Consider the following 22,164-nt stretch of genomic DNA (forward strand, 5'->3'; position numbering starts at 1 on the left):
ATTTGCAAGTTTTCTGTTCGCAATTAATCCAACTGTAAATAAACCGCGTTTTTTTTTTAAACGTGTTACTCTAACTGGATTAGCGATTACAGCAATATTAGCCAATACACCCACCTTCGATAACGATATTGGGCTTACATTTCCGATTATATCGTTTTAGTGATCGGCTGCGTTTGTTTACGCACGTGTCGTGTAGTTTAGTTTTAATTCGTATTAAAATAATAAACGTGTTGTGCGAAGCAAAAAAATGGACAGCGAGGGCGATGATTATGAGCTGACCGGTTCCGAGCAGGAGTACGATGAGGAGGAGCGCGAGATTTTGGAGGATCTGCGCAAGCAACGCCAAAAGCGCCAAGAGCAGGATCCCGTCCAGGAAGTTTTGGCTTTTAGTGATGCTGACGATGACGATGATGGGGATGATGTGGCGGAGCTGATGCGGGATAGTGACATCGAGGGAGCCGAGGACGATGATCGCGATCTGCCCGATACAATGGATTGGGGCAACAAGCGGAGCACATACTACAACACAGACTTCGTAGACCAAGACTACAGCAGCTACAATGCCCAAGAGGAGGAGCAGGCCCTTGCCGAAGAGGAAGAGGCCAAGAAGATCCAGTTGAGACTGGCAAAGCGGCTTAGCGAGGCGGATTTTAAGTTAGACGATGTCCAAGCGGCGGCAGGAAGCAGTGGCGACGAGCTAGAGGAGGACGAAGTGACCAAAGTGACTACAGATTTGACTGGTTTATCGGCCCGTGAACGTAGGCAGCTGCTGCAGAAAGACTCTCCGGAGTTCTTAGGGCTTACCCAGGACTTTCAGAAGCATTTGGTAGAGGTCAAGGATCTAATCACACCGGTTCTTAATTACGTGAGAAACCATGATGTTCCCATGGTACCGGCTCTTAAGTACGCTAGCCTATTCCACACCGTGCTCTCCACATACTGCTCGAACGTGGCCTTCTATTTACTGCTAAAGGCGCGCCGGAGCAGCGTCAAGTTCCATCCGGTGGTCAAGCGTCTGGTGCAGCTCAAGCAGCTGATTGAGCAGCTAACTCCTCGCTATGAGGAGTACATAAGACCGCAATTGGAGGCGCTTCTGGAGAGAATTCAGGATGGCGATGCCTTTACAGTGCTGGATGTGGCACAACGCAAGGCCAAGCTCCAGATTCTCAACAAGTACAATGATGTTGAACAGGAGGAAGTAAGCTCCGATGGTGATGATGAGAAAGACAACCAGGACGAACAGAAAGATGAGAACGAAGATGATGACGATGGCGAAGAGGAGGACGAGGAGCACGTCCGTCGTGGCATCACTTACCAGATGGCCAAGAACAAGGGCCTAACACCGCACCGTAAGAAGGAGCTGCGCAATCCTCGAGTCAAGCACCGCGGTAAATACCGTAAGGCTTTGATCCGACGCAAGGGAGCCGTGCGCACTGTACGCAAGGAACTTCATCGCTATGGCGGCGAGATGTCCGGCATTAAGGCATCTGTCACCAAGAGTATCAAGTTCCGTACATAGTTCATTTAGCCATTATCTAATAAATTAACAAGATCTTTGTTTTAATTAACGCGTTTTTTGTACATTTTATTTCGGTTTCGGTACATTTGAAAATCATCTACTTATGTAGATCGACAAGTGGCATTTTCTGGTCTTCCAGGATTCACAGTTATCAGGATTTCTCAATTACAGGGCTAACGTACATTTAAAACATGCTTACATATATATATTTATATACTTCTTGATAACAAATTGAGATGTACATCCTATTCCGTGTTTTAAAATTTCATTTTTACTTGGTTTACAACTCAAACCAATTATGAATTGAAAAATCATTCATTGTCTTACGTCTGCTTCATTTTGTACAATTGTTTAACCTTTTGGTTCAATTTAGGCTTCCTAAAATCTTAAAATGTAAATTCCGAATATTCGTCCTTGACAACAAACTAATCGCAGTGGCTAACGTCTGGCTCCTGGCTCGACAGGATGGATTATGGCTTAATCCTTAAGAAACAGCTTGCGAAAATCATCATTAGATTTTGGCGCAGTGGCTGGCTGCTCTTCTTTTTTCTCCACGGATTTACCATTAGCCTCAGGCTCAGTGGAATCGTCAGCCCCAGCTGAAGTCGATGTTGTTGGCTCGACACCGTCGCGATCCGTGGTGACCTGCAGCAGACGACGTTTCTTTGCTGCCACCTCCTGGCGTACCAATGTCGTTGGTATTAATGAGGTGGGCACACGTCTTTTGGGCGCCACACTGGGCTTGGGTATATCAGAGGAGGAACCTCTGGGTGGTGGATTCGAAATAGCCACGGAAATCTGCAAAAGATCATTAAATACAAGTTAAGATTGTAATACAAATAATACAAAAACGGAAACACTCACATTCATGCCCTTTAAGAGGTAACCATCGCGTCCAGCTACAGCTCTTTGAGCTTCACCTGGCAGTTCAAACTCCACATAAGCAATGCCTTTAAACTGTTTGTTCCTAGTTTAGGGATAAATACATATAACTTCAGAAAAATCGTAATTTAAAAGACTAGCTTACAGCTTGTGCACCAGACGCACATCCTTGATGTTGCCAAACGGCGAGAACAGCTCTTGCAGCTCTTCTTTGGAGCAGGCGGGATGAAGGTTCCTCACAAAGATTTTGTTGATCTCCAAATGGGCTATAAATATAAACATTTTTCTTTGAGTGGATGAAACTTGTGCTTAGCGCTTGCGACTCACGCGAATACTTAAAATTAGATTCCCGGGTCTCTGCTGCCGACTGCCCAGTGAGTCTGACCTTCGATTGTGACGGAGGAACATCTGGTAATTCAGCCTTAGATGCCAATTTAGGCGGGGGCCTTTTTGTTCCTTGCTGCTGCTCATGCGCCAGACGACGCCGCTGTTCGCGATTCAGTGGCTCGCGATTCTGTTGTTGTTGCTGGCGCGGTTGGTGCTGTCGAGGCTGCTGTTGGCGAGAATTCGCCTGCTGAGAATTTGGCTTCATACGGGGACGTAGCTTTATATATTCAGTTGGCAATTCAAGAGCCTGACAGGCCGCTATGGACTCATAGGTGCCATAACAGCGTTCATAACGCCGGTAAAGCTCTTGCACCATGATGCCATCTTCCAAACTGGGCTGAGACAAAGCTTCGCGAAGAACATCACGAGTGCCCTGACCAGCATTATACTCGCTTTCCATCTGGGCGAAACCCAACCAGAGCAAACCACGATGTGAGCTGCCCGGATAACCTGAAAAAAGAAAGGTTTAAATACGGTATATATTGAGATCAATAACTCCTGCTCACCCATTATCTGCCGCCAAATATGGGATCCATTGGCGGGACTGGCCAAATGTGTGTACTCCACCTGGGCCCAAAGCTGCAGCACCTCATACCTGGTGTCTGCCTCGTCACCATAAAGAGCGGAGAGTTCTTCCCAAACGCGATTAAAGGCGGCACGCAAGCTGGTGGCCTGTTCTTCATCCCCAGCATTAGTGTTGCGCACTCGATAAGCCAGATAGTCCAAATGAAGCTCCACCGTCATTGTCATATCGGGTACTATACGCTGCAATATTGTGCGTATCTGTTGGTCAACTTCAGGCTGCTCATAATCGGCGCGCTCCATTAGATCAAGGAATCTGTGATTCAGTCGGACGCTGGGGCGACTTCGTACTCCACGCTTTGCTAAATCTAAAGCTGTGCTGCACAAGAAGCCTTTGCTTAAACGACTTGCTCTCTTCGCTGCCAATTCCGCATTTTCTTCGTCCTCTTCTTCCGCGTTACCGCCTTCGCCTTGTATAAATTTGATGTAGGATAGCCACAGGATATCGGCAATGGGAAACTTGGCCACTGTGCGTTCAAATATAAAACGGATAACAGCGTTCTTAAGGTCATCATCAAATGACAATGTCTGCACCTCGGCGATATGACTCTGGTGAATCTTGGACCAATCCCAGTCATTGTGCTGCGTCTTCATTTCGTCCAGATGACGCTTAAAATCGTCCACGATTGGTTTTATTATCTGCCGCTGTTCCTGGCTACATTTCCAACTGACACAGTGCTTTTGCAACAGTTCCTCAAAGGCTTTGGACTCCTTTTCATCAGAGATTGTGGAGAGCAGTGGGCGAAGCTTTTCGCCAAAATCTGGACGTTCAATATCGTAGTCCGCCAGCAATTTGGCCCATAGTATATGGTTATCCACATTTCCCTGATCCACGAGGTAGCCAACAATGAATTCAGAGAGCGGTATGTCTGGGAAGGTAATAAATTAATTCGGTTTATCGTTTTTATATGGATTATTTGACTTACTATAATAATAGCTTAATGCTTTGGCACATTTATCCTCGAATTCCTTACGCTCGTCTGGCGTTTGGGTCACTACCAAGCGTGCTTTAAGGTATTTTAGCCAAATGTGAGCCGGCACAGTGGCTACCTTTTGCAAAGAAAGCACTGACGACTCGATCTTCTCCAGGTCGTTTAGTTTGCTACATTTTAATAATAATAATAAGCTATAAATTCTGTACAGTATTTACAAAGCTGTGTAATCCAATACTCACAAGGCAATTTCACTGATGGAGACTAGCTGGGCGAACTGCTTGTTGGGCAGGGCGATAAGGTCCTCGTAAGATCGCTCCAATTGGTTTCCTCCGGGTCCATCGTTGTCGCTGGAGAGCTCACTGTCAGAATCCTCGATTACGCCCACATCATCGCTGCTGGAGGACGAGTCATTACCTGCACCCTCCTCTACCGAAGGCTCGTCGTCCGAAGAGATCAACTCAATGGTGGTCATATCCTCGCCTGCGGAGGAAGATGGCCAAGGCTGGCGTATTCGCTCGTCTCGTTTTGGTAGGTCAATATCATCCACTTCCTCCTCTTCATCCTCAACTTCCTCCACTTCATCTTCTTTCGGCGAGGCCTTGTTCTGATCAGGAATCACTATCAGATCGTATTCATCATAGGTATCATCATCTAAATCCTGCACCGGCATCTCGTCCAGCTCCTTCTCCAGCTGTAATATTTGTTTAACCCATAAAACGGACAAGTCTAAGGAATCAAAGGTAATCCTTGGTACTCACCTGTTTGTCGTCGTCCATGATCTTAGATTATTTTTTCTTCGAAACTACTTATTTTTCTCTTAAATGTGTATTTTTCCCAGAAAAACAAGCAAATAACAAAAAACAAGACCCCCACTGCAGGGTTGGCCAAACAAATATCGCGTTATTCGATACTTTGAAGGGGTTTTAATATTCCTTCAGCTCTTTTCTTGAAGTATCCAACAGTTCGTTTAGGCATTCAGGCTCTTAAATATATTCTCTTCATATAAAAAACCCGAAAAAAGTAAAAATAAAATTAAAATTATTCTCAGGAGTTTTAAGATTCTTGTGAAACAGTGTGCCCGAAGTTTAACAGTGCGAAATCAACGAACTTAGAGAAGTAGTAAGGATTGCAAACTTGCGATAGTTTCAGTAGCCCTGGCAACAAAAGTATGCATTAACTATTTATTCATAATGTAGTAAAATATTATATTAAAGATATATTAAGTTTTATTAATAATATTTATTTAAAATGGTTCCTGCCAAAACTAAAATTTAAAGCAAATTGTAATTCCTACAAATTGTTTAACAACAAATGGTGTCACAAGTGGGGTGAACCTTGTTGGGTTAAATTCGCATTTTTAAACTTCAATTTTAGAAAATAAAAATACAAGTATATTGTAAGGAACTAAAATTATTATTTTTTGAGATTGTTCTTGGTAAAATTAAAAAAAAAAACAAATTTTAATTTTAATTCCGACAAATTGTTTAACAAAAAATGGTGTCACATTTGGTGTAAGCCAATACAGGTATATTTTAAGGAACTAAAATTATCACTTGTTTGAGATTGTTCCTGTCAAATTAAAATCAAAAACAAATTTTTTCTTTAATTTTTACAAATTAACAAAGTTTAACAAGGAACGGTGTCACAATTCGTGTAAGCCTTGTAGCGTTAAATTTGCAATCTTCAATTACAGAAAATTAAATTACAATTATTGTAAGGAACTAAAATTAATGGATTTTTCTTATATATTGGAAAACATTATTATTTTTAAAGTTTAAATATTCTACACCTCTTCTTAATTTTAGTTATAGAATATATACCTATTATATATGTATTTCAGGTGTACATATTCCTCTAAACATGTAAAATGCCTCTTCTTAATCATAGTCAAAGAATATGCATAGTATATTCATAGAATATTTTATATTAATTTGTATATATGTATATATATATTAATAATTAAATAATTTACTACACAGTTTTTATCCAATATCCGCATATGCTTTTCTGCACACATACATAGGGCGGTGGTATTTTCCTGGTGCCTGGTCACATTGCTTATTGCATTCCCGCCAAAAAAGCATTGTATACGGCGTGCAATTTTTTCCAGTTTTGTTTGCATTTGCGTTTCCTTCCGAACGGATCTAAGTTGCTATACCAAATAAAACGCGATAAACGCAACCCAACAAAAGGAACAAAGCAAAATAAAAATGGCCCACGACGGGGAACAATTTATCAAGGATATCCAGCGCGAGTATGTGGACTTTCTGGATGATGAGGAGGATCAGGGCATCTATGCGGGACACGTAAAGGATATGATAGCGGAGAAAAGCAAGCGCCTAATTGTGAATGTCAACGATCTAAAGCGCAAGAACCCACAGCGGGCGATGGGACTCCTGGGAAACGCAGCGGATGAGCAGCTGGCTTTTGGAAGGGCTCTCAAGGAATATGCCTCTACTGTGGATCCCAGCTATGCCAAATTGCACGAGGATCTCTTTGTGGGTTTCGAGGGCTGCTTTGGCAACCGGCATGTAACGCCTCGCTCCCTGACATCCGTTTATTTGGGCAACATGGTCTGTGTAGAAGGAATTGTCACCAAGGTCTCCCTGATTCGACCTAAAGTGGTTCGCAGTGTCCACTATTGTCCGAATACTCGTAAAGTCATGGAGCGCAAGTACACCGATCTGACTTCCTTCGAGGCTATACCGTCCGGTGCTGCCTATCCCACCAAGGATGAAGATGGTAATCTACTGGAAACCGAATACGGTTTGTCCGTCTACAAGGACCATCAGACGATGACCATTCAGGAAATGCCTGAGAAAGCTCCAGCTGGTCAACTGCCGCGTTCTGTGGACATTGTTTGCGATGATGATCTTGTGGATCGTTGCAAACCTGGTGACCGTGTCCAAATTGTAGGCAGCTACCGCTGTTTGCCGGGTAAACACGGTGGCTACACCTCAGGAACTTTCCGTACTGTTCTTCTGGCCAATAATATATCGCTACTGAGCAAGGAGAGTAATTTGGACATTTCGCGAGAAGACATCATGCTGTGCAAGAAGCTGGCCAAGAACAACGATATCTTTGATCTGCTAAGCAAGAGCTTAGCGCCATCTATACATGGACATGCATATGTAAAGCAGGCTATCCTTTGCCTGCTGCTCGGCGGCGTGGAGAAGCTCTTGCCTAATGGAACCCGTCTTCGTGGTGATATTAACATCTTGCTTATTGGTGATCCTTCGGTGGCCAAGTCGCAATTGCTACGCTACGTTTTAAATACGGCTCCACGAGCAATTCCCACCACAGGACGTGGATCCAGTGGCGTGGGTCTTACGGCGGCTGTTACCACAGATCAGGAAACCGGAGAACGACGTCTGGAAGCTGGCGCCATGGTCCTAGCCGATCGTGGAGTCGTTTGCATCGATGAATTCGACAAGATGAGCGATATTGATCGCACAGCCATTCACGAGGTGATGGAACAGGGTCGAGTGACCATTTCCAAGGCCGGTATACATGCCTCACTCAATGCACGTTGCTCTGTTCTGGCTGCCGCTAATCCAGTTTACGGAAGGGTAAGTTTACATGCGGATCCTATGAAGATATTTTTGCTAATTAAGGAATCTTTATAACTTATTATAGTATGATCAGTACAAAACCCCCATGGAGAATATTGGGCTGCAGGATTCATTGCTTTCTCGTTTTGATCTGCTCTTCGTGATGTTGGATGTGATTGACAGCGATGTTGACCAGATGATTTCGGATCATGTGGTGCGCATGCATCGCTATCGTAATCCCAAGGAGGCAGATGGCGAGCCGTTGTCCATGGGCAGTTCATATGCAGATTCACTGTCCTTTGTTTCTAACAGTGAAGAGGTAAATTTATGATTACTATATTTCTTATAAAATATATAATTTCCTACTGCCATCACAGAAAAAGGACACCGAGGTCTATGAAAAGTACGATGCCCTGCTGCATGGCAAATCTCGTCAGCGTCACGAGAAGATCTTATCCGTCGAGTTTATGCGAAAGTACATTCACATTGCCAAGTGCATGAAGCCCAAGTTGGGAGAGCAAGCTTGTGAGGCGATTGCCAACGAATATTCTCGTCTACGTTCCCAGGAAGCGGTCGAAACTGATGTGGCCCGTACTCAGCCGATTACGGCTCGTACATTGGAGACTCTGATCCGTTTGTCCACGGCTCATGCCAGGGCACGCATGTCCAAATCGGTGACCATTGATGACGCCCATGCAGCCATTGAATTGGTGCAGTTTGCTTACTTCAAGAAGGTGTTGGAGAAGGATCGTGGCAGCAAGCGTCGCCGAAACAGTGGATCCGATGAGGATGAAAATGGTGAGGCAACCAGTCAGCGATCTCCATCGCGCCGCTCCAAACGCACACGTACTGCACCTGTTGGAGGGGATAGTGATGAAGAGGATGTTGAGACACCTGAGCCGGATGCTGGAGATTTGACACGTCGTGAAACCCGTCGTTCGCTGCCCGCTCGTTCTGCTGCCTCCCAGGTGGCGACTTCCAGCGAGGAGCAATCGATGACTGACACACCGTCGACGGAACCAGCATCCATCAGCGATTCTCGGTTAGGCGAGTTCAAAAATAATTTGCAGCGCTTATTCCGCGAGGCACGCGAACAGAGCTTGCCGCTGGCCAGGATCACCACGGCCATTAACGATGCCAATCAGGAGCCATTCACCGGTGGTGAAATAGAGGCCGCTGTCCATCGCATGACCGAGGACAACCAGATTATGGTGGCCGACGATATTGTCTTTCTTATCTAATCTCGCATTCCATCAACAAATTGTTTCCCATGTTCATCAAACTTTTACATCTTTTTATCTACTATTACCTTCGTGTATCGGTTAAGTTGTATTTTTTGTTTATATTTATACAATAAACATTTTTTGGAACACTTATTGCAATTCAAAGATCTTTAAATGATCTCTCAAAAAGAAACACTCATCCTTTATGGTAATGTATAGTTTCTTATATTTGACAGTCATAGAAATAAACATTTTTTAAGCGATATACAAAGTTGCAGAACGATTATGATGTAGAACAAAACTGGATTTAAATCACATTGGTCAACCCATCAGTTTCGGAAGTTTAAAGGAAGGATTTGTACATCTTCCCAAACTATAGATTTCATTTATTGGTTTTCTTAACTTTATGGAACTCTAACGAGAAAATTCGTATTATTTGAATAGGTTAAACCATTAAAAAGGTATAGATTTTTTATTTGAGACAGTCAAGAGCATGAGCATTGTTTGGATGAACTACGAAGTTGTAAACGTTCTGAATAGATTTTGATTTGAATGAAAAGAATATCGCATCAATTACATTTAATACTTGGCTTCGACTAACATTCATCTTATTTTGTTTGTCTGGGATTATGTTACAATTATACTAGACACAAATACAGCGACTAATCTCTGGGCAAAACTTATTTACAATGATAAAGAGCACCTCCTCCCAAGGATCGCTAAACACTCACACATACACACATACAGGATAACAGACAGACAAGCGGGAATCCTTGGGCAGAAATGGAGCAGCCAAAAAAAGGGAGAAGTGAAAGATTTAGCTAAACAGCCGCAACTATGATCAGAGGTTCACCACATTCTTGAGATCTTGCGGAAGCAAACCCTTCATGCACTCAATCTGCGCACGAATTTGCTGCTGGGTGCCATTGACTCCCTCCAGCTGTGAGGCCTTGTCGCCATAGAGATTCAGTTTTTGTTTGAGCTTGAGTATCATGTCGATAATCTCCACCTCCTGCTTGTCGTGTGCCCAATGTTCCAGGTTAGCCTCTGATAGGGCCTGCAACTGGAGATCTTGTAGCGTCAGCTGCAGTTCCCGATGGCGGGCCTCGTACCATCCACGAAAATTGGGCGATCGAAAGAAGCGTCTGTATAATCCCTTCCAGTCTCCTTTGAGCGGTGAAGTGAGCTGCGGTCCAGCTGTTTCCAGCGTGGCCAAAAAGTCTTCTAGCTTAAAGCTGCTGGCATTTGGCGCCGACTTAAAGGGACTAATGTCTTTTTGCAGCGGCATCAACGAAGCCATATATCGCTCCAGTGGTATCATAAAGCTCTGGGTTAGCTCGAGCAGGTGGCGTCTTATCAAAGCGGTTTGTACATGCTCCGGTCGTTTGGTCTTCATGCCCAGCAGTACCTTTTTGATAAGCGCTTTGTCTTTTTTCAGGTACGGCCTGTATTTACTGTGCAGCCCCGAAGACGAGGCATCACCCGAGCCATTGTTGGAACTGCCATTTAATCCTGTGCTAGATTTTATGGGTCTGCTTGACAGTTCCGCTGAGCTGGAGAAGGAAGTGGCCGAAGCGATGTTTCTAGCATGCTTTTGACCCATCAACAAATGTTGTTGCTGCTGCATGTTCTTCTGAATAAAAATGAGATAGAGATAGAGTTTAAAGATATGTATTGTGAATACTTGGTTCTCCTTCTTACCTGGTTGTCCACCAGTCTTAGCATGTGTGGCCAATCCTTGAGCAGTTTAACGAAGAACGGATTGGTCACGCCTAAAATGCAGGAGGGCAGTGTTGTCTTGCTGGTGCATTCCTGTGTGAACTCTCGAAACTCGCTGTCGTGGATAGTGAAGTAGGGACGCGCCTCTGCACAGTACTCCAAGGGTGCAATTAAAGCTAAAAGGGTCTGTACCATGTGAGAGCAGTCGGCGGGTGATGTCCCGACAACCACAATGGGCTCGGCGGTAATGACCAGTTCCCATAGTGTATATAGTTGCTCCATGACAAATTCCAAGGAGCGGAAGAGCTCAATTTCGTTAACAGAGGGTAAAACTTTGGCCGCAGGACAAACTGCCACAGTTGTTGGGAATTCCCCTGAGTTTCCGGATCCATCTGCATTGGATTTTCTGCTGCTACTAGTACGTGGTATGCAGATTTGATAACTGCACTCCAGCAGAGGAAGCTGGAGTGGTTTACCCACTCTCAGGCCGGGCCACTGGCGATTAATCTGCTCACTTGCCAGACGGAGAACATCTGTTCCTTCCTCAAAGTATCGTGGTGCCAGCTGGGAAAGTATATCATAGTAGAGATTGAAGAACGGCAGCCGTGTGATGATAATAAAGCTCTTTTGGAAGTAACCACGCGGCAGATTCGCATCCCTCTTTTGTCGGAAGTAGACAAAGCCCCAATAGTGGGATGCATCCTGTCGCAGAGAAGGAGAACACTCGGCATTGTATCCTGCCAGGGATTCCCTCCTCGATGTACAGCGCAATCGCATGTGGAACTTGGTGTCGCCCATGCATCCAGAATTCGAGTCCGGAAAGGCCATGTAGCAGATGTTACTGACCTCTTGGTCGCTGGGCATGAACTGTGGCGGATAGACGTGCTCCAAGGCCTGACCAAGATTTAAATCGAAGGTGACCACGCAGAAGCAATGCATCCATTGCGAGAAATTGACCCAATCGCTGGTACTTGGCTGCGAATTTGAATTTGTCGCATCCACTTCGCGTTCCTTATCCAAGACACTGGGGTCCTGCGTTGGCGCCATCTCCTTGATCCTCGCATCCGCGCTCATTCTATATTTTGTTGATATTTATTTATTTGCCTGGCGACATTGACAAGGGGAATCAGGGATGGGCGATTGTTGCTACCTGTTCACTGTGACCTTTATCATAGTCAGTCACGATTTAGCAACTGATTAAGTTGATACTGCTTAAAAGTACTTAAATAAAAAATTAACTGATTTGATTGCCGCAGTTCCCATTGCTTATATTCTTTTTATGCTTTCCGTTTTGGAGAATATGGGTTTTATTTTCATATTGTATCTTTGTCACTGCCAAAAATAAGTTCACATCTCTATTTCCTCATTTATCATATGTATACTTTCACTTTTTTTGTTATTCAATTCTGCTTTCCATTGACTCTGCCATTTAGTCGCAAACCTTTTTAAATCTTAAAATAACATATTACATATTTAAATAAGCCATTTTAAAATAAGTGTTAGTGTGTCAAGTTATTGAGAAGGAAAGTTGTTACTTAAATGAAGACTATGATTTTTTAGAATATAAAAACAGTTAATAGATGATTTCAGCACAACCCTTTTTCAGGGAATTTTTTTATTATTTTGAAATGTTAATAAAACAAAACATAGTTTCTTTTGATAATTAGCTAGTTCTTAAATATTGACGCAAAAATAGGTACATTTAATATAAATAGCTAGGCGCTCATCACTATTAGTGATGTGTTATTAGTGCACCCTACAATACAGGGTTTATTTTTAAAATATTTGTCAAAACAAAAGCAGCTTAGCATTCTTCTGTTACGAACAAGACAACAAATGAATAACAATTTTGTCTAGATAACTCAGTAAATGTGCTGGTTGTGTTTGCTTTAAAAATTCCGGGATTCTATCGAAGCGACGATAGCATAATTAGTTTCCCGCCAAACAAGCGGCGTCTAAATATAATTAATGAAATTGCAAAATGCCAATTGCGGTTTTTAAATCTGTACGTGAAGTAAGCAGTGAAGATGCAGTAAGTAATGACTATATAGATTGCGTATATACATACTTACTTGTTTCCCAATTGCCAGGTGCACGTGGCGGAGAATCTGCTAAAGGAAAATGCCGGTAAAAAGTGGCGTACCAAATCGCCGGGTGAAAAGTCCGCCTATGTGATCTTGGAATTTGAGGATCCGCAACAAATAACGGGAATCGATATTGGCAACGAGCATTCCGCCTTTATAGAAGTTCTAGTCAGCCGTACGGGCTGTCAGACGGATGATTTCCGGGAGCTCCTGCTGTCCAGTTCGTTTATGACTCCAATTGAAAGCAAGAATTCTAATAATCAAAACCGAGTACGCTGTTTTAGTGGCTCTGCTTTGTCGGAAACTGTCCTGCCGGAAAAGTGGAAACTTCTTAAGATTGTCTGCACACAGCCCTTCAATCGACATGTCCAGTATGGTCTGTCCTTTGTCAAGGTTCATGTGGTGGCAGCTCCGGCTAATTCTACAGGTCCACCGAAAGTCAAATCTCTTTTGCCCCAGGGAATGATGCAATTCGGTGCATTTAAGCTTCGCGAGGAATCCCCAGATTCGGAAACGGACAATCAGGTCAACAGATTTCAGCGCTGGAAAAAGGAGACACAGCAGCAATCGCCTGCTTCTGTATCTACTGCAGCTGCCATTCGAGATGCGGGATCCACAGCCTTGAGAAGATTGAGCATTGGCAAGGTTTCCACCCTGGCTACATCGAACTCTTCAACACCCAAGCTTTCCCCCAAACCCTCATCTAAACCCTTACCTTCCCCATCACCTGTTCCCAATTCCCTGCGATCAGAATCTCCTGCTGCTGCAGATGCCAAGCCTTTGGATCGGAATCGAGCTTCCCTATTGTTTGGAGATGATGACGAGGACGAGGCTGCCGATGAAGGTAATGCTAAAAAACAACGGCTAAGCAAACATCTGGAAGCAGACAAGGATCGTAGGCGATTGGAACAGGAAAAGGAGAGGGAAAGCAAGAAAAATAAGTCCAGCAGGCATTCCTTGGATAAATCTTCTAGCAAAGAAGAGAAATCTAAATCGAAAGACAACAAATCCTCATCAAAAGAACACAGGTCGTCATCCAATGAGCACAGGTCGTCATCAAAAGAACACAATTCCTCCACCAAAGAAGAGAAAATAAAGTCAAGAGATGAAAAATCCTCAAAAAAAGATGAGAGATCCCATTCGAAAGAGAAATCTGCTAGAAAAGAAGACAAATCAGCATCAAAACATGACACCTCTAAGCGTATGGATACCACGAAGGGAAAAGATAGTCCACGTCCACCAGCACAAAAGCGTCACTCATCTCCCACTGCAGTTGCTGCCACGCCCGCCAAAAAACAAAAGGTTAAAGATGCACCAATTCAATATCGTCCATTTAACGAGTTGCTAAAGGGAGTGATCCTGGTCATCAGTGGCATACAGGTAAGAACATTTAGTAGATTATATTTAAACTTCTTTAATATCTCTCACATCTTGGCCTTTCAGAATCCCGATCGTGCAGATTTGCGTTCGAAAGCCGTTGCATTGGGAGCCAAGTATAAAGCTGATTGGGAGCCTGGCTGTACTCATCTGATGTAAGTGTAGTCTACTTAAAAGGAATAATTCAACGAATTACAAAACTTATTATCAATTAGATGCGCCTTTAAACATACTCCGAAATACAATCAAGTGAAGGGCAAGGGAAAGATTGTGACGCGCAGTTGGATTGAGAAATGCTTTGAACTAAAGAAATATCTACCCTGGCGCCGATACGCTTTAGATACCAACGATATTGGTCAGCCGGAAAGTGATGTGGAAGTGTGCGATGAGGCAGTAAAGCCTAATTCACGACGTGAGTCTAGCGAAGGGGATGTGGAAATGGTGGAGGACATCAAGGTGATCAAGTCTTATGATATAGATCATAAAAAGATTGATATAAAGGAAGATGCCTCTTCCGGGATTGATACAGAAGATGAACTGGAGCGGGTAAATCAAGGTAATAGCTTTGTTTATTTTCATTTTGTATATTCTTATTCTTATTCTTATATTCTTATTTAATAAATATAATATATTCTACAGAAAACAACGTTAAGAATACCAAAAACAAGACTCCGGTTAAGGCAAAGTCTCAAGATGTCTACGATATTAGCACAGATGAAGAGGATTATCTGGCGCTGAAAAAGAAGTGAATAATTATTGTCGATTAATTGCCATCTCATACTTTTTTTTACCTCTATTTGTTTAAATCGTAGGTAAGTCATTCTTAAACTTATTAAGACCATTTTTATTTTGTTTTTATGTAAATGTTCCATTTAATTTTGTACATTTGGCAAATATTGCCTTTAAATATTTTTTGTTTGCCTAAACAGAACCGAAATTAAAAAAAAGAGTTTGTCATAACATTCTGAAGGGATTAAGGTTTTTTTTGTCTTGATTTCGTCTTGTTATTATGTCCAAGTTTTTTGAAGGATATATGTGTACGCAACCGTTATTATACCAATTAAAAATAATGAAAATAAACGAGATATGGCATTCTACATTCGGATAATTTTTGGCTTTGTTATGATCAAAATACTGATTGTTTATGGTTGAAAATCAAGATAGACCAGATTTCCCATTTTGGATAAGGGATAATTTTAAAATATGAATCCAGTTTGGATGCAAATTTAACATTCAGATACCTTATGGCTTTGTTCTTATCAAAATACTGGATGGATTGTGTTAAAAATCAGGGTAGATCTGATTTCCGACTTTGGATGTGGGATAACATTATCCATTTTTATGGAAACTGGTCAGAAATGAAGATTTTAAAGTATGAATGCAGTTTGGATGGAAATTCAATGACGAATTCAACGAGATATGACATTCTACTTTCGGATACCTTTTGGCTTTGTTCTTATCAAAATACTGGATGGCTTGGGCTTATGGCTTATTGAAATCAGGGTGGAACATCATCCATTTTTACTGAAACTGGATCGAAATTAAGATTATAAAATATGAATAAAAGGAAATTTAATGACGAATCAAACGAGATATGACTTTCTAAATTCGAATAACTTTTGGCTTTGATCAAAAACAAAATAACCATTTGGACAAAATTTGGCATTGCTTTGGAAAAAGTAGTGATTGAAGAACTATCGAATCGCTATCAATATGTGGTTCCGCAAGGCTATCGAATGACCTCAGCTCTAATACGATGGACCATCTTTAGATGGAATAAACAATGTCCCATGCCGTTTTTTTTGTATTTAAAGGACTGCTCACCGAAAAAGTATGCTATAGAAAACCGAAAACTATATTTTCACTTGGCAAAAACATAAATGACATAAAATTAAAACAAAGGAAACGATTTTAGCCTGTGTAAAAACAATTTGCAACCCCTAAAAAAAAAACAGGTGGAAAAGCAACAGCTGTCTGCTTTTGACAGCTGCGCTCTCGCATTTGGCATTTACCTTGCCCTCTCCGCGACACACATACACAAGCAGCCGATTTAATGGTGAAAAACTCTCTCTTTCGTCAAACAGTCGTGTATTTGCTGTCGAGCGAGTAGAGAGCACTTTTGGGAGTTTAAACAAAACCAAACGAAACTATTGTTTATTTATGGTAAATATCTATGGATACCATTTGGAATCCTTAACTTTGGGCTTTACCACAGCTTCCTGGCCATCACAGAATCTCAGAAAACAATTCCATTCCCTGAGATTCCACTCCATTGTTGAAGCGAAAACGTTGAAGTGAAAATCCCCTGGAAATTTGGAAAATCGATACGATTGATCCGTAATTAAAAGTATGCTGATAACTTGCACTCCCCCCTTTTCGTTGTAGTGTGTCAGTCGTTGAAAAATTAAGAGATTGAAAGCCACAGAATCCGGAGACCAAAAGCACAGGTAAGAGGTTGTACTGTACACGTGGAGAAAAACTATCAACCAAATCGAGCTTATTTAAATCAATCTGTAAAATTTTAACATAACCAAGCCTTTAAGGATTTTATATAAAAAAGATTTACATTGCATGGTTTTTCATTTCCATTAAAGCCAAGTAAAATTAAGAAAAACTTGTGAGTTTAAGATCTCAGGACATGTAGTAATATAGCTTTTAAAGATGTTGGAAACTTCCCAGCTTATTATTATTTATTAGACCTTATTTGGTTGTATTTTTCTCTGCAAAAACAAAATGTTCTGCCACTCTAATCATTGATTCTTTTCCGTAGATCCAGACCAGAGAATTAAATAACCGAAGGCCAACATGGGTAACGAGACCTCCCTGCCCATGGACATGTGCTCCAACTTCGATGCGGACGAGATCCGAAGGTTGGGGAAGCGATTCCGGAAATTGGATCTGGACAATTCCGGAGCTTTAAGCATAGATGAGTTCATGTCGTTGCCGGAATTGCAGCAAAATCCGCTTGTTCAGCGAGTAATTGATATTTTCGATGCGGATGGCAACGGAGAGGTGGACTTTAAAGAGTTCATTCAAGGAGTATCGCAATTTAGCGTACGCGGTGATAAGCTATCCAAGTTGCGATTTGCCTTCCGGATTTATGATATGGACAATGATGGCTATATCTCCAATGGTGAACTCTTCCAGGTGCTCAAGATGATGGTTGGAAACAATTTAAAGGACACACAATTGCAGCAGATCGTTGATAAGACCATTTGTTTTGCGGACAAGGACGAAGATGGCAAAATATCGTTCGATGAATTTTGTTCAGTGGTGGGCAACACCGATATTCACAAGAAAATGGTTGTTGATGTTTAGGAGCCATACATATATATATATATAATATATACATACTATATAGTATATAGTAGGATTCCAAAATGAGTGTGTGTACCTTCCCTTCCTTGAAACCTGTTCAGCTTTATAATAAATGGTCTGTCTGTGAGTCTGCGTGAGGGCGTTTGAGGCGTGCCAAAAACGATGCAGTTTATTCGATTTATTGATATACCTATCGCATATAGTACACTTAGACCCAACACCTGATCGATCTCTCATCCTCAGAATGCAATGAATTGTGTCTTATACTCATACTTGAAACCACCGGCAACGGACCACTCACTTTATCAATTCATCACCCTTTTTCAAGCATACTTTCTAGAACTTTCCCTCCCATTCGAAATACCATTACATACCTTCGATAAAATCCCTACGCTTAGGATTGCTCCCATCATCTTAAACTAGTTTGTACTATATCCTAACTCTACGTTCAATTCAAGCCTAACACTTAAGTTCATCTTTTGACTAAATGTTGTGTATAAGATATGTAAAAAAAAAAACAAAGAAAACTACAACTACAACTACAATTAAACACTGTTTATCGAAAAGCTAAACTAAAAAACCCCAAACACGCGTTTACCTGTCAAGTTTTTGTTGTTGTTGGGTGAAAGTGGGCCGGGTTCTTTGGCCGCCAGGCAGATGTCCTCGAGTCCTTCGGTCCGCGAGTCCTTGGACAAAAAAAAAACACGTGCGTGTCTCTCAGCTCGTCTCCCAGAGCTCCCAAAACTTCGAAATCCCGAAACCCGAGCCACCTAACAAACCGTCACCACAGAAAAAAAAAACCAAAAAAAGAAAATAAAAGAAACCACTAGCCGGAGGCAGCCGAAAACTTTTTGGCCGTTGGCAACGATTAAATGTTTTGTAGGTCACCGATTTTCCAGCTGCTTGTGTATGTGTGAAAGTCCCTCATGTAAGGTGTAATACACAATACGAAAAGTTTTGAACAAAATACATTTTAAATTCATTTTTCCTTTTAATAATTGCCATATTCATATTACGTATACGTCTCGTTGTTCAGTAATGGTTTTGAAAAATTTGAAATTTTCTGTTTGCGAAATCAACAAATTCGTATTAAACATAAATTATGGTATTTTCTTTAAGTGCCTACAGGAAGCCAGCCAACTAGCTGTTGGGTCCGTTGAGAACTTGTACGGCAACAGAGCCTTGACCACGGAGTCACCTACTGGGCTACTGAATTACTAAACTCAGAAGGTCCTGAGAGGGTCCTTTGTGTGAGTGTGTGTGTGTGTGTGTGTGTGTGTGTGTGGGTGTGCGAGAATGCGTGAGTGTGTGTGCCTGGTATCAATAAATTATTATATGCTGTCTGTCGCAAGCTGGTTCGTTAATCATTTTCGCCTAGGCCCTGGCCCCTCATGCCATTCCGACCTCTAAATGAAGGTATTTCCATTTTGAAAATTAGTAGGGTTAATGCTGAGGGTAACCCCCATTCCCTTCCCCCGCATTCCTCATACCACACCACCAACCCACTAATTTCGCTCCTGTTGCTGCGTCACGAGCCCACGGCTGACCTTTTTCCTTTGGTATTAATTGGTTTGATTAATGTGCTCCAATTTTCGGATGGTACGTAACTGCGCCAGGCCCCAAATAATCGGGCATTTTCTTTCCAACTCGCGTCTATCATTTTCTCGATTTTATATATATTAATCGATGGGACAGATACAATTTGTAACTTCTGATGCTTTTTAGACAAAAGACAGGTGTTATTTATGTCCTAGGCAAGGTGAAGAGATGGCCATGTTAAGATAACAGTATAATGCTTCTGACTAAAAACTATGTCAAAACAAACTATATATCAATTATCATATATATTATTAGTAACTAATTATTGCAAGCCCTAGCCCTAATAGATTTTTGATGCCATCTGGAATAATTAAACATCGAAATCTAGAAGACACATCTTGCCATAAAACCCTATTGATTCTTTAGGCTTGGTTTATTTTTGGAAACCTTCTTTTTTTAGTGTGTGTGTGTGTCATTTTTTGTTGTTTGCAAAAGGGGGGCCCCAAAACTTATTTCGCTTGAATAACTTTGTTTCGGAGGCAACTATTTAGTCAAAAGGCTTTTTATAAATTATGTACAACAATTCCCCCAAAATTTTAATGGGCCGGTGAGCAGAGGATAAAGGAGATATACCTGGTTCCCTTAAACACAAATCAATATGCCTTATATATATATACATATGTATGTAATATATATCTATATTTTTACGTGAGCGTTTGTAATAAAGTTTGGACAGGTAAGGTATATCATTATAGCTTCAAAACGAAATTGTCAGCTCTTTTTGTTCAGGAATATAAACTTTGGCGAGCGGAATCTCTGGGTTTAACGCAGAGCCCATTGACTCTGGCATTAGTTTTTCGATACCCACACCCACCCATACCTGGGGAAAAATAAAAGCTTTTTAGTTTTATGTTGCTTGTTTTCGCGTTGTTTTTCTTTCCACCTTTTTTTGGGTTGTTGTGTTTTTGCAATAATAATCGCGGCATTAAGTCAAAAGCGGGCCTGCAAAAACAAATGCCAAATCAATGTCCATGTGTGTGTCTTCCTAATGACAGTTGTGGTCAAATCATTAGGTTTACTTTAGATCATCATAGATATTTTTAAAAACCTTAGCTTAATACCAAATAGCTTTGCCAAAAAGTATATAAATTATTTTTGGACTACTATAATATAGTTCATAAAATATATATTTAATATATGAGCTAAAAGAAAGCTAAGAAGAACCTATTTAGTCCTAACAATATTTTTGCTCAGATTTGCATATTATTGTATATGGACTATATTGTAATCTGGCATTACTTTGGGTTTATTGGTGAGTTAAGTTATTTAATTAGCCATTTCTATAATTTCTCCCCCAGCTGTTCGTGTGTGTGAGTGCGGTTGAGTGGCATGTGTGTGTGTGTGTGTATTGTGCGATAAAAGTTGACTCGTGCCAGTTTCGAGCTGTAACCGAAAACGCATACAAAACAAAAAGCGGCAAAAAAGAAATAAAGAAAAGAAGAAAAAAAAAAACGCGGAAGAATGGGGAAAATACAATGTGAATGGGAATTACAAAAACAAGGCATCAACAACCACCGTTAGCGCCAAGCGCCAAGCGCCAGGAGCGTTTTTTCCTCTCTCTCTCTTCTCTTCCGACCACCATTCGCTTCCATCTGTTCCCGCCCACAGAATCATAAATTCACCATTACCACGCAGCTACCTCAACAGTGCAGCGCCTTCTCTTGGACGCCCTTTTGATCCACCAAACGACCCACTGAACCGACAAACCAGCGTGCCACCAACACATCATCCTACCAATCTACCAACCCACTAACCCAGTGCCTCCCCTTACCATTAAAAGGTGGCAGCAAACAAACGCCGGTGACGCAACGGAACTCTGGAGACCCCGATTCCGAACCCGAATCGGAATCCGAATCCGAGTTTGAGAGCGAGGAGTCGAAAATGTAGAAAACACGAATATGTTTATACCGAATACCGACAACCAGGGGCGGACCTGAACCTGACCCACTAACCCTTCGAGTTCTAGGCAGCGATTCCCAGGTTTCAATGGGGAATTCATGAAGGTATACCAAAATATTTACATACATCTATTTCTTATATTCCCTTACCAGTTTGAAGAAAGAAAACTTTCAAAAAAGCAGAACAGCTTGAAACTGTATAGAAAATAAACCTATATTGCTCTAATTATTATAAAGGGAATTATTTTAGGATATAGTTTTAATTATCACTGGCATTAATATCCAAAAAGATAATTTAACATAATAAAGCTTTTGAATATAATTTTCATATTTTTCTCACACAGCTGTAAAAGGCAAATAATTCATCTATTACTTATGAATAGTTTGAGAAACAATTTTTGTTTTAATACCACATAAATTTTTATTCATAGTTCAGCCATAAAAATTAAATATATAATAATTTTTAAGCATTTGCATTTCAAGTTGAACCTTAGATCTTATTGTCTTAAGGTCAATGTTAAGTGCTTTTTGGGTGCTTTCTCATACTCTCGTAAACTGAAATGTGGCAGTAAAACTGACAAGTGCCGAGGCACTCTAATGAATTTAATGGATACTTACAGCTCAACCAGAGCATACGAAAATGGGCAGTTTGGCTCTAATCTTCCATTCAGTTTCAGTTGATCCAGCTGTAATTAGGTTAATATTTTTAATTCCTCGACTCAAATAACACCATAAAATGTGTTCAATTAAATTAAATGTTTGTTTATATTAAAAACATACATATTCTTTATTTAAATTAAAAATAATTGCAATTGACAATTACCAGGCTCCAGCTCATTTCGCACGGCTCTCTTGAAAATAATCCCTAATTAATCCGCTCCTGTGGACCCGCTCGGGGCTCCAACTTCGACTCCGATTTTAAGTCTGACTCCATTTCTGTTGCCATTTTCGATTCCGAGCAGCGACTCCCGATTCCCGATCCAGTTGCCCTGGCGCTGCATGCACTCAACGAAGTGTCTTTATACGTGTATGCTGTTTTTTTTTTTTCGGGGAACAGAAGTGGCAAGTGGGGCACAGTGGCGTCGTCTGG

At 41.5% G+C, this 22,164-nt stretch overlaps 6 protein-coding genes across 9 annotated transcripts; 4 read left to right on the forward strand and 2 right to left on the reverse strand.

Annotated features, from left to right (window-relative positions):
• Positions 1 to 156: 156 nt before the first annotated feature.
• LOC108104431 (something about silencing protein 10) lies at positions 157 to 1,568 on the forward strand. Its single transcript, XM_017210488.1, has one exon. The coding sequence runs from the start codon at positions 248 to 250 to the stop codon at positions 1,517 to 1,519; it is 1,272 nt and encodes a 423-aa protein (XP_017065977.1). The 5' UTR covers positions 157 to 247; the 3' UTR covers positions 1,520 to 1,568.
• A 130-nt stretch (positions 1,569 to 1,698) lies between these two features.
• On the reverse strand, positions 1,699 to 5,379 carry LOC108104430 (RNA-binding protein 4F). The gene is made up of 8 exons (XM_017210486.2): positions 5,064 to 5,379; positions 4,545 to 4,996; positions 4,297 to 4,472; positions 3,295 to 4,239; positions 2,729 to 3,238; positions 2,547 to 2,667; positions 2,384 to 2,486; positions 1,699 to 2,317 (listed from the first exon to the last, which is right to left on the reverse strand). The coding sequence occupies exons 1-8, from the start codon at positions 5,079 to 5,081 to the stop codon at positions 1,997 to 1,999; spliced, it is 2,646 nt and encodes an 881-aa protein (XP_017065975.1). The 5' UTR covers positions 5,082 to 5,379; the 3' UTR covers positions 1,699 to 1,996.
• Positions 5,380 to 6,367: 988 nt separating this feature from the next.
• LOC108104427 (DNA replication licensing factor Mcm3) lies at positions 6,368 to 9,238 on the forward strand. Its single transcript, XM_017210483.1, has 3 exons — positions 6,368 to 7,874; positions 7,942 to 8,175; positions 8,234 to 9,238. Exons 1-3 carry the CDS (start codon positions 6,516 to 6,518, stop codon positions 9,095 to 9,097), a joined length of 2,457 nt encoding a protein of 818 aa, XP_017065972.1. The 5' UTR covers positions 6,368 to 6,515; the 3' UTR covers positions 9,098 to 9,238.
• Positions 9,239 to 9,281: 43 nt separating this feature from the next.
• LOC108104429 (protein DENND6B) lies at positions 9,282 to 12,138 on the reverse strand. 2 transcript variants are annotated; one of them, XM_017210485.1, is made up of 2 exons: positions 10,781 to 12,138; positions 9,282 to 10,709 (listed from the first exon to the last, which is right to left on the reverse strand). In XM_017210485.1, the coding sequence occupies exons 1-2, from the start codon at positions 11,870 to 11,872 to the stop codon at positions 9,921 to 9,923; spliced, it is 1,881 nt and encodes a 626-aa protein (XP_017065974.1). In that variant the 5' UTR covers positions 11,873 to 12,138; the 3' UTR covers positions 9,282 to 9,920. The 2 variants fall into 2 exon arrangements, with proteins under 2 accessions (XP_017065974.1, XP_017065973.1); XM_017210484.1 differs by having other exon boundaries at positions 9,282 to 10,712; positions 10,781 to 12,136.
• Positions 12,139 to 12,549: 411 nt separating this feature from the next.
• LOC108104434 (DNA repair protein XRCC1) lies at positions 12,550 to 15,356 on the forward strand. The gene is made up of 5 exons (XM_017210492.1): positions 12,550 to 12,830; positions 12,889 to 14,262; positions 14,326 to 14,414; positions 14,475 to 14,815; positions 14,899 to 15,356. Exons 1-5 carry the CDS (start codon positions 12,780 to 12,782, stop codon positions 15,006 to 15,008), a joined length of 1,965 nt encoding a protein of 654 aa, XP_017065981.1. The 5' UTR covers positions 12,550 to 12,779; the 3' UTR covers positions 15,009 to 15,356.
• A 910-nt stretch (positions 15,357 to 16,266) lies between these two features.
• On the forward strand, positions 16,267 to 17,938 carry LOC108104435 (calcineurin subunit B type 1). Of its 3 annotated transcripts, none has more exons than XM_017210493.2 (3): positions 16,267 to 16,422; positions 16,475 to 16,706; positions 17,030 to 17,938. In XM_017210493.2, the coding sequence occupies exon 3, from the start codon at positions 17,065 to 17,067 to the stop codon at positions 17,575 to 17,577; it is 513 nt and encodes a 170-aa protein (XP_017065982.1). In that variant the 5' UTR covers positions 16,267 to 16,422; positions 16,475 to 16,706; positions 17,030 to 17,064; the 3' UTR covers positions 17,578 to 17,938. The 3 variants fall into 3 exon arrangements, with proteins under 3 accessions (XP_017065982.1, XP_017065984.1, XP_017065983.1); XM_017210495.2 differs by having other exon boundaries at positions 16,492 to 16,706; XM_017210494.2 differs by having other exon boundaries at positions 16,645 to 16,706.
• The last annotated feature ends 4,226 nt before the right edge of the window (positions 17,939 to 22,164 follow it).

This window comes from Drosophila eugracilis, unplaced genomic scaffold (genome assembly GCF_018153835.1).
Source record: "Drosophila eugracilis isolate 14026-0451.02 unplaced genomic scaffold, ASM1815383v1 contig_2147, whole genome shotgun sequence".
NCBI lineage: Eukaryota > Metazoa > Arthropoda > Insecta > Diptera > Drosophilidae > Drosophila > Drosophila eugracilis.

Excerpts from the sequence above, each read along its gene's own strand:
- LOC108104431 (XM_017210488.1), top strand. The coding sequence starts at position 248 with ATGGACAGCGAGGGCGATGATTATGAGCTGACCGGTTCCGAGCAGGAG.
- LOC108104430 (XM_017210486.2), bottom strand. Across the intron at positions 2,668-2,728 it reads ATCTAATTTTAAGTATTCGC|CCCATTTGGAGATCAACAAA; the intron begins GTGAGTCGCAAG and ends TTATATTTATAG. Across the intron at positions 2,318-2,383 it reads ACCTCTTAAAGGGCATGAAT|ATTTCCGTGGCTATTTCGAA; the intron begins GTGAGTGTTTCC and ends GATCTTTTGCAG.
- LOC108104427 (XM_017210483.1), top strand. The coding sequence starts at position 6,516 with ATGGCCCACGACGGGGAACAATTTATCAAGGATATCCAGCGCGAGTAT. Across the intron at positions 7,875-7,941 it reads CTAATCCAGTTTACGGAAGG|TATGATCAGTACAAAACCCC; the intron begins GTAAGTTTACAT and ends AACTTATTATAG. Across the intron at positions 8,176-8,233 it reads TTGTTTCTAACAGTGAAGAG|AAAAAGGACACCGAGGTCTA; the intron begins GTAAATTTATGA and ends CTGCCATCACAG.
- LOC108104429 (XM_017210484.1), bottom strand. The coding sequence starts at position 11,872 with ATGAGCGCGGATGCGAGGATCAAGGAGATGGCGCCAACGCAGGACCCC. Across the intron at positions 10,713-10,780 it reads TAAGACTGGTGGACAACCAG|AAGAACATGCAGCAGCAACA; the intron begins GTAAGAAGGAGA and ends ATTTTTATTCAG.
- LOC108104434 (XM_017210492.1), top strand. The coding sequence starts at position 12,780 with ATGCCAATTGCGGTTTTTAAATCTGTACGTGAAGTAAGCAGTGAAGAT. Across the intron at positions 14,263-14,325 it reads TGGTCATCAGTGGCATACAG|AATCCCGATCGTGCAGATTT; the intron begins GTAAGAACATTT and ends TTGGCCTTTCAG. Across the intron at positions 14,816-14,898 it reads ACTGGAGCGGGTAAATCAAG|AAAACAACGTTAAGAATACC; the intron begins GTAATAGCTTTG and ends TATATTCTACAG.
- LOC108104435 (XM_017210493.2), top strand. The coding sequence starts at position 17,065 with ATGGGTAACGAGACCTCCCTGCCCATGGACATGTGCTCCAACTTCGAT.